The sequence below is a fragment of the Octopus bimaculoides genome, chromosome 6 (genome assembly GCF_001194135.2).
Source record: "Octopus bimaculoides isolate UCB-OBI-ISO-001 chromosome 6, ASM119413v2, whole genome shotgun sequence".
NCBI lineage: Eukaryota > Metazoa > Mollusca > Cephalopoda > Octopoda > Octopodidae > Octopus > Octopus bimaculoides.
Window position 1 is genome coordinate 46,356,173 of NC_068986.1, and position 11,303 is coordinate 46,367,475.

At 32.1% G+C, this 11,303-nt stretch overlaps 1 protein-coding gene across 1 annotated transcript in view; it reads right to left on the minus strand.

Moving 5' to 3' along the window:
* The window catches only part of LOC106868360 (agrin), a gene marked incomplete at its 3' end in the record, with an annotated part of 738,012 nt that overhangs the window by 505,733 nt on the left and 220,976 nt on the right, over positions 1–11,303 (minus strand). The window contains exon 4 of the mRNA XM_052968462.1: positions 5,273–5,488. Coding sequence (XP_052824422.1) covers positions 5,273–5,488 — 216 coding nt within the window. The remainder of the gene's footprint in view (positions 1–5,272; positions 5,489–11,303) is intronic.

Consider the following 11,303-nt stretch of genomic DNA (forward strand, 5'->3'; position numbering starts at 1 on the left):
ACAATATATCAAAATGGGGTTTCCTCCAAAGATCTTTCAAGTAATATTACTTGATAGTATGTACATCTCAGAGATCAGGGAATCTCTCTAGATCGAGTCACTACTTCTCCACATTAAGAGGTCACAGCTCTGGTACTTATGGACATATACTCTTTTACTTGTTTCAGTCATTTGACTGTAGCCATGCTGGAGCACTGCCTTCTAGTCGAGCTAATCGATCCCAGAACTTATTCTTTGTAAGCCTAATACTTATTCTATCGGTCTCTTTTGCTGAACCGCTAAGTTACGGAGACGTAAACACACCAGCATCGGTTGTCAAGCGATGTCGGGGGGACAAACACAGACACACAAACATATACACACACACACATATATATATATATATATATATATATATACGATGGGCTTCTTTCAGTTTCTGTCTACCAAATCCACTCACAAGGATTTGGTCGGCCCGAGGCTATAGTAGAAGACACTTCCCCAAGGTGCCACGCAGTGGGACTGAACTCGGAACCATGTGGTTGGTAAGCAAGCTACTTACCACATAGCCACTCCATGGGTAAAATGCTAGCGGAAAGGATTGCATGACAGTGTTTTCAAACTGAGCAAAACAAAGAAAAACAAAACAAAAAAAAAATGCTGGACTGACAAATATTAAAAATATATAACAAAAATAGTGTCAACTCCTCTACTGTTTAAGATAAATATTTTCAGGGCACTAGCCCATTTAGACAAATAAATAAATATATAAATAAAAGCGGTGGTTTAGAAAATAGTATTGTGAACCAATAATGAAAAAGAACTGAAATGAGAAAATAATTTTTTGATTTCTATTTCCAGAATGTTGCATATTTTATAACCATGATTTACTGTTTCTTCCTTCATAAATGTCACTGGCACTAAATAAACGTTTAAAACTATTTTAGGAGATGATTAGTGAATAATAGAAGAGTATAAAGGAGCCAAAATACTGTTTCTTTTGTTGAATAATTGTTTTTAATTATATTTTAATTAGATGTACTCTTTCATTGGTAATCAGTTTAGACTAATTAAAAAATGGCACGTAAAATACACCATTTTGAGTGTGGTCATCGCCAGTACCGCCTGACTGGCCTTCGTGCCGGTGGCACATAAAAGCACCCACTACACTCTCGGGGTGGTTAGTGATAGGAAGGGCATCCAGCTGTAGAAACTCTGCCAAATCGGATTGGAGCCTGGTGTGGCCATCTGGTTTCACCAGTCCTCAGTCAAATCGTCCAACCCATGCTAGCATGGAAAGCGGACGTTAAACAATGATGATGATGATGAATAGTAGCGAGAAAGCGTTCTAAAATGAATATAAACGCAAATGTAAGCAAAATTGTTGAAGATTTTGAATTATCTTATTGTTCTTGAAGGATTCTGAAAAGTGAGTTCCTGAGGTCAAGTTGACCACTGTCATTTTGATATATCTTCCTTATAATTGAATGACTATCATAATTCTATTTTACCTTATTAACAGAATCTTAATCTGATAAAGACTAAAGAATTGTGGTAAAGTTCTTCACGGAGGAAGCATAGGAATGAATAATTGCAAGTGTAGTAGAACTAGATATATCTAAGGTTCTGAAAAATCATATGGAAATAGAGATTCACTTCACAATTATGAGGTTTCAGGTTCAGTCCCACTGCACAGTACCTTGGGTAAGTGTCTTCTGCTATAGCCCCAGTCTGACCAATGCCTTGTGAGTCTATTTGGTCGATGGGAACTGTGTTGAAGCCTGTTGTGCATATGTGTGTGTGTGTCTTTCTGTCTATATTTGCCCCTCTCCCTAAACTCTGCTTGGCAACTGGTGTTGGTTTATTTATATCCTCGTAACTTAGTAGTTCAGTAAAAGATTGATAGAATAGGTACCATATTAGAGAAAAATAGATACTGAGATTAATCTGTGTAACTAAAAGCAAAGACCTTCTTCAAGCAATACCCTAGCATGACTGCAGTTCAATCAATGAAATAAGTAAACAAGTAAAGGATATAATTTCCTACTGGAATCCGTTTTGAATCTTGACTGTCTATGGTAAAGCCTAATTAGTAAAATATAGAAAACAGCTTTCACAGCTATTTTGGTTGCAGAGAAAATAGTAACACTTCATCATATTGCTTAAACCTTTTATCATATTAGTAATAAAAACAATTTTCTATATCTTGTACAAAGCAGGTTTTGACACAAAGATACAGAATTTCAACAAAGAATGCAATAAATTATAAATCATATCTTTATATTGATGAAAAATGGACACACACAACTTTAAACTTGATACTGATTAAATTACATTCAATTTTCCATCATTTATGACAGTGAAGATACTTAAGACCAAACCATCAAAGTTGATATTATTACGTTGTCAAGAAAGTTCTTGCGGAATTTTTAATTTTGGTTTTAAATTATATATTTTCAAATTAACTTTCAATAAATTACTTTGACTTTATATATCATTTTAAAGCCCATTTTTTGCTCTATCAAATCGTATTACTCTTTTTCTTTCTGAATAATTAGGCCATTTTTTCTGGAACGTTGAATACAACATGGACAAAAAGCAAATTCACACAATTTTCTTATTCCAGTCCAAGCTAGGCCGAAAAACTGCTGAAACAGCTCGCAATATCAACAATGTGTTTGGTCCAGGAACCACTAATGAATGTACAGCACAATGGTGGTTCAAGAAATTTCATATCGCTGACAAGAGTCTTGAAGATAAGCATAGTGGTCGGCCATAGGATGTTGACAACAATCAACTAAGAGCCTTAATTGAAGCCAATCTATGCACAACTGTTCAGGAGCTTGCTTCTGAATTAGATGTAACATATACGAGAATTTCCAACCGCTTGAAAGAGATTGGAAAAACAAAAATACTTGAGAAATGGGTGCTGCATGAAGTGAATGAGAGCCAACTGACCCAGCAGAAGTTTAACGAATTGTGCTATGAAACTTTGCCTCATCCGCCATACTCACCAGACCTCTCACCTACCAACTTCCACTTTTTCAAGCATCTCGACAACTCACTGCATGAGAAATGCTTCAAAAACCAAGACGATGTCAAACACACCTTCAACAACTTCATCACCACCAGAACACAGGATTTTTATGCTATTGAAGTAAAAAAAGACTTGTTTCGCATTGGCAAAAGTGTGTTGATTCTGATGGTGCTTATTTCAATTAATAAAGTTTTGTTTGAGCCGAGATATGTGCATCTGAATTTAAAGGTTAAAAACCGCAAGAATTTTCTTGAAAAACTAATAGCAATAGTATTTCAAAGATTGTTATAGTCAGCATTCTTTATTCTAGTAAGATTTAAAAAAAAAATAGATCTTTGTCTGTCTTGATGTTTCAATTAAATGTTTATTATTTCTCTAAGGACTCCTAACAGGGCTTTATTTCTAATACAATCCAAGATTAGATTTTTAGAGGAAAAACTGAAAGAGAAATTTACGGTAAACTCACAAGTAATTATTTATATAGTTTGAAAACATTTGAATTTACTGACTGAATTATGAAATTAATAATATAAATTAAGAAACATTCGGAATTAAAAGAAAACATGTTTAAAATTTCATAAATTGCAATTTTTTTCATTTCATTGAAAACACTTGAATACACAAGTCTTGAATTGATGATTTACATATTTTAGATAGAGTTCTAGATATTTAATTAACTGGTGGTGCTCTAGCATGGTCTTAGCAGTGATTGCTAAACGATACAAAAAAAAACAGTAATTAATATATATCATACAATTTACCAATTCTTTCCATATGTATAGAACTTATCACCTATAAGCTGCTTCTAATGTTGAAAACTTACAAGATTAATTATTTCAAATATCTAGCTTTTTAAATTTTCCTTATTGAAGAGGCTTGCTAAAGATAAATGCCAATCATTCAAACTATATTTTAAAGCAAAATATGAAACAAAAACTGAAATATATTTTCAAAAGAAAAATACCAAATTAAAATCTAAAAATTGCAATAACAACTTTAGCTTATCACAAAACACATTTTCACTGAGTGGCTGAACAGAATAGAATATACAGTTGATATACAACATAGAAATTATTTTTGTGATATCTTCAGATTTTTGAAATTAATTTATCTGTTTTATTCAAGTTATTTTATTTATATGTCTATAAAACATCTCAGTACAAGCAAAACAACTGAATAGAATATAGCTATTCAAAAACATTCTATGCTCTTCAATAATTGGAAAAATTTTTGTTTTGACATGTTTCAATCAACATACAAAGTTCTATTTCTCTAGAATTTTGAAAATACTAATAATTGACTTAACTTTTTAAATACCAGGGGCATTTTCATTATTCTCCTGCATTTCAATGTCATATCAACTGTTAGCTCTATTGACACGACTAAATATATATGGACTGTCATTTCAAATTATAATTTATGGGATATTCGTTTGAAATTATGGATATATGACCATGCAATACAAACTTTTGAAGATAATTGGACTGTTCTACCTTCATTAAATATACAATACATGTGGTTGTGAATTAAGTGAATAATAACAAAATCACGAGGATGGTAAGCATTGGCAATGTGCCATTATAAAAAAAAATGTCTACTAAAAGTAATACATCATTTGAGAATGGTAAACAGAAATTTAAAATAAAGTGTGATATATCCATACAAATTCATAAATCTTTTTATTCATATTGTATCATTTTGAAATATGAGCATAATAATGAAAAAGAACCAAATCCAATGTTACATGTAGAAAAATTTGAACCAAGTATACATCAGGCATGGCTGTGTAGTTAAGAAGCTCATTTTGCAGCCACATGGTTTTGGGTTCAACCTCACTGCATGGACCTTGAGAAAGTGTCTTTTACAATAACTCCCTGACTAACCAATGTCTTGTGAGTGAATTAGTCAAATGGAAACTTTATGGAAGCCTGTTGTGTGTGTGTGTGTGTACGTATATGCATGTATGCATGTATATGTGATGCATGTGCATTTGTGTATGTCTCAAACCACCTCTTGACAATTGGATTATTAATGTCCCTGTAATTTTGTGGCTTGGCAAAAGGGATTGATAGAATAAGGACCAGACCTGAAAAAAAATAATAAGGTTTAGGGTTCATTAGATTGATTAAACACTTGAAGGCATTGTCCCAGAATGGTTGCAGTTAAGTAAAAAACATAAAAGACAAAACAAAGATCAAAAACACTATATATATATTTTACATCCCTTTACAATAATACAAAAGCAAAGAGCTTTACCTCCACATGCTTGAGCAATTAAGACTTTAATCCTTTTCTTTTTCAAACAGCTTGATCTTTTCAAGTTGCATTCATTGGTGTAAGAGACCTGGTCACTACCACACACAGGGGAAAAGATGTCATTGCATTTCTCAATACATCTGCAGTATGGTTTCATGACAGTATTGTTAACATGGCATTCAGCCCCAAATGCACAAAAATGAGAATCACATGGATCTGGAAAAGAAATAGAAAAAATTGAGAAAACAAGCTATATATGTATGTGATACATACATATACATATATATGCATATACATACATATACATATGTATGTGTGTGTGTGTGTGTGTGTGTGTGTGTGTGTGTTTTGTACATCTATTATTGTTATACAAAAATGTTGACAGTGACTTCAAAGTTTCAACCAGCTTACCCATTATCATATGAGGAGTTAGCTGGATGGAATTTTAGAATCACTGTCAGCAACATTCTTGTACAACAGTGATAAATATATACTCTACAAAATTACTGAGTAACCCATCGGATTAATGTAAAATCTTTTTTATTATAACTGGACATAAAAGCAAACATTAATATATATATGTGTGTGTGTGTGTATAGCAATGAGCACAAAAAGGAGAGTTTTAACAAATGTTATATTAATTTAGTACTTAAAAAGATGGGAAAGAATCATGAAGTTTCAGATGGTGGTCGTTCATTAGAAGCAAGGGAGATAATTGGCAACGACATACATGAACCTGTTTGTGTTTGTTTACAGTGTGTTGTACATGTTTGTTAATAAGGTGTGTGTATAGAGGGTATGTGGGTATGTGTAAGTGTGCATGCAAAATCAGTAGTTTCAAATGAGTGTTGTTTTTCCAGAACTGTGTGAATGTGTTTGGATTTTAGTGCTGTATGATGTGGATTTAATTGTACTACACGCATATGAATGAATGTTAAATTGCATGTTAGTATAAGTTGGTTGTGTATGTATTTGTATATGTGTGTATTGTGTATAATGTGTGAATGTCTGTGAGTATGGGCTCTGATGAATGTGTATTCAATGAGTTGCAATAGGTAAGCTGTTTTATCAGAATTGTGTGTAAACTCTCTGAAAACACATTTACCTGCACTTGTGCATGCACAACTGCAGTACACATATATACACAATGACACAAGCAACAGACACATTTAACTTCACAAACTTACATATACATACATTGTACAAACATACATCATATGTCACATGAAAATAAACACCTTTCTGAAAAAAGAGCACACGCATACACTACTGAACCTAATATGCAACTAACTTTCACACACACACACGCACGCACACACACACACACACACACACAAGTTTATATGTATCGGCATCCTTTGTATTCTTATCTTTTTTAATGCTGAAAGCTACTTTCTTAATTTCTACATTAATTTCCAAACTGGAACTGGCATAGGCAACACATGGTGGTTCATTTCACCAACATTTCTTTGCTTATTTTCCCTCTTCTATGCTTTAATACCCACCCTACCTCTCTCACCCACCCACACACACACACTCTCTCTCTCTCCCACCTTTCTGATGAAGAACTCCAGCCCAAAATACTGAGTGAAACTAATACCTCTTTTATTGTGTTTACACTTTTCCTCAGTTGCTTATTTTCCCTTTCATGTGTGTATGTGTAGGTGTATCTATATGTAAATATTTATACATATATTTAAATAGCTGAATACAATTAAAATATCAAACAGGTTTTGCAAGTTTTAATTTCTGATTTCAAAGCAGCAACATGTAAAAATGAAGACATTTTATATTTTTGTCATCTCATTAAAATATTAATTAAATTGCTATTAAAATCTCATTCAAATTGCTATAAACGTTTACTGAAGGGCATCAATGAACAGTAATGTATCAATGAACAGGTTATAAGGTATGATAAAAGACTTTGGCACAACTGAATTTAGACCAAATTTGTGTATGGATGGATGCATGTGTGTGTTATAAAAATCAGTTGCTGTTATGGTTGTTTGGTTTACACTATGCATTGCCAATTATACATTTTGTTTAAAAAGAAATCATACGATTTAATTGTTCAGTTCTAATATTTGTATTTTTTGTCCAATTAGATTTGTGTTTTTCAATCAATCAATAAATAAATACTACTATTAAGAATAGAATTATTTCTTTCATAATATTTCTGTTTCCATTTGTTTTTCAGATGGAAGATGAAGTGAAACATAATATACCCCACACACAATCCCATTTTCAGTTGGGTATGAGCCAATATGATGTCCAAAAGAAAAAAAAAAAACAAGGCAAGAAAGACAAGTCTCTTATATGTAGCAACATAATCTACAGCTTACATTGCAAGAAGATTTGTAGCATTTTACACTGAGAACAAGTAGTATTTTGAAACAAACAGTTGTATTGCTTTAACCTATCTGAAGAACTTCATTAGAGATCTACAGTTTTTATGTTGCTGATTGTTAAATTTTATGCATCATCATCATCATCATAGTTTAATATCCGCTTTCCATGCTGGCATGGGTTGGATGATTTGACTAAGGACTGGTGAACCAGATGGCTGCACCAGGCTCCAGTATGATCTGACAGAGTTTCTACAGCTAGATACCCTTCCTAACGCCAACCACTCAGAGAGTGTAGTGGATGCTTTTACGTGCCACCTGCACGAGGGCCAGTCAGGTGATACTGGCAACGGCCACACTCAAATGGTGTTTTTTTACATGCCACCTGCACAGGAGCCAGTCCAGTGGCACTGGCAATGACCTCGCTCGAATATTTTTTCAGCATGATATCCAGCACTACATGCTTTGTTGTTCAGTGTGTGTATACATAATTGAAGGCTCTTACAATGACTATATAAAGACAGATAAGTAAATTTAACCGCTATCATAGTCTAAATGCCTCAAAATACATTACATGTGGTTGGCAGTGAAGAACAGATTATTGGACTTAGTGAGGCATTTTATTTTATATTGTGCTTAGGCTAATCCTGCCATTTTGAGATTCTAAAAATAAATAATAAAGTCATGTAGAATATTTGTGTATTATACAGATTATATTGATGGTGGTGCCAAAGAAAAAAAACCTACAAAACTTCTATTCCATGTCAGCATGCTAAGTACCATTTACATGTTTTCATAAGTCATACATTTTACTAAAGATTAGGCAGGGCACAAAAACTACATAAAACTTTTCTCTAGAACCTTACTTTGGACTTGAAATTTACAGTACAAACTAATACACACACTTATACACACAGGCATTCACATGTATATATGCACAAACAAACACATACACAAAAGCAAATGATTGAATATGTAGGGCAGATCAGTCATATCACTACCCAGGCTACATGAATACCAGCATCAAATACAAATATATGTTGATGATGTCATGCACAAAAACAAAACCATAAGCAGAATTTGCTATAAAGCCAAAAATTCTGTTGCGATGATATGCCTTCCTATAAATTTTTATATAACAGTTTTCCATGTGTACAAGACATATATTTGCAATTGTTTATCAGCCAGCTAGAATCTTAATGTCAGTTATACACTGTATATAATTACTTTTAGTGAATCAGGAGGGGAAGTTTTAAAAACACCAGTTAATTGGTTTGTTCATAGGTAAACATTGCTATGATATCTATAGTTCCAGTACTCTGCTTGACCGTATTGATAGTGATTAATATTATTTCAACTAAATACTTTCTTTTTTATTATTTAAATGCAATCGTAAGCAAGGTTGCCAGCAGTATTAACAAAATGCAACATGCAACCTATGTATGGGTCAAAGCTTGAAGCCAAAACATTTTAAACACAATAGGATATGATTTATATACAAGTTTATGTGGTAATTGTGAAGAGAAATAATAACCATGAATAAGATAATTTTTGTTTCATGCATTAGTCGTCATGAAAATATGTCCTGCTGTGTTATAAACCATTCGAACTATGTTAAGCTTTGTCAGCTGTGATTGAAATAATTCCCATCATACATAATGATTAACTAATCCTTGACATGAGTAGCTTGTGTCAGTCACAGATGTAAAGTGAAATTAAGAAAACGGATCTCAAATTTTGAAAAGTAAAGAAGAGAAAAAGGAATAAGATGACTTTAATTTCCTGCTTCTCTGCATCATTTTCCCATTTGCATCTCATTTTCACACCTAACTTCTAGCAAAGCAGAGCAGATCAGTGAGAAACTATGTCTCATAAACAAAGAGTTTGATATTGTGTTGATATAGTTTTTACCAGTCAAGGACCATTTTGTTTACATGGAGACAAATTGATTCTAGGGATCAAATAAATTACCATATATTTGTAAATCTTTACTGAACCACAAAGCCTAATCTTAAAATTCTCTCCATACATATATTCACAATACCAAAGTTATTTAGATAATTAACTGCTTTTATTAAATCTAATATGCTATGTAAATTATTTTGTGTAACCTTAATTAGTATGAGAACACAAATTTTTATTCTATGAGAAAGTGATTTCAAATTTCTAAACCACGCATAATCCACAGTAACAAAATCTTTATTTCATTTTTGTATTCTAATATTCAGGAAGACATTTTCTTACTGCAAGAATTATCATCTTGGAAACTGATCAAATGAATTTAATTCGTTTAACTAAGTTTTGCAATCATTTCTATCAGTTTATTCTGAAAGATATGATAGTGATTTAATGTGATTTATAATTATTGTGAGTTATTGCTTAATCATTCTGATTGATTAATGATAACCCTGTTACATTAAATAATTAGTTGTAAGTATTAAATTAAGAATATGTTAGTAAAAAAGACACCCAATACAAAAATTAAATTTTCAGTTAGAAATTTGATTTGTGCTTGGTTATCTAATTGCACAGTAGAACTTTGAAATCTAAAAGTGTAACTCCAAACAGTAATATAATTACTTTAATACATTATAATTTAGAAATTTGATGATACACACGTTTGCATTAAGAATTATGACAGAAAATATCTAATTAAGAAAAAGAAATAGTGTGGAAACTTATCCATGACATTTCATTGTAAATATACATTAAAATGAAGTGAATAATATTGAATATACTGGTTAAAACAGTTTTTCAATATGTAAAAATGTTTATCACCAAAGAAATGTTGATTATATATAAAAGAAACTTTAAATTTTAACATTGTCATAGCAGGTAAGTTTTAGATATTATACCATGATTGCTAACAAAGGATATCATCATGCATGCTATTGTGAATCAAAAGTGTAAAGATGTTTCATGATTAAAAGAAATGCTACCAGCAACAATGGAAGTGGTGGCAGCTATATTTATAGTTACAGAAAGTTAGTTCCGAGAACTACTTTTTTCATAAAATTAGAGTAAAGACTTCTAACTATAATCACTGTGATCACTGGATATGTGTTACTATGTGATAATGAAGCTTGGAGGCTTCATTAGTGCTCAATAGTAATGAAGCTGCTATGACAAATTCTTTAGGTAGTATTTATTATTTTTTAAAAGTAATATGAGATCTAGAAATACTGAAGGATGCAGCATTTTGAAAATTTTGAGAACATGTTGATTACAATTACTTCCTTGAAAATATTATTATATATTTTTATATTCTTTTCTTTTCTTATGACAGTGATTCATATATCTTCCTCCTTCGAATTATATAAAACTAGCAGAAATATCCGGCGTTGCCCGGGTTAAAGAGAATAATGAAATCTAAAAACGCTGTCTAGACTACGCATCATCTTTATATATAGAGATGTATATACACACACGCACCCAAACACACGTTTATATATGTATATCAATATAAATATATGAAAGTCAATGAAGTTTCGTAAAAGAAGGTGATCATGTACATACTTTCTTGCTGTTGTGATTATAACACCTCATTGTAAACAATGTTCCTTGTTTTCCCTTGTGGAGCATATACAAATAGGTTTTTTTTGCTGCCTACTCTTGAGCAGCCAACATACAGTTGTCCATGTGAGAAGCAGGGCTCTTCCAAGAGAAGACCAGCTACAGACAGTGTT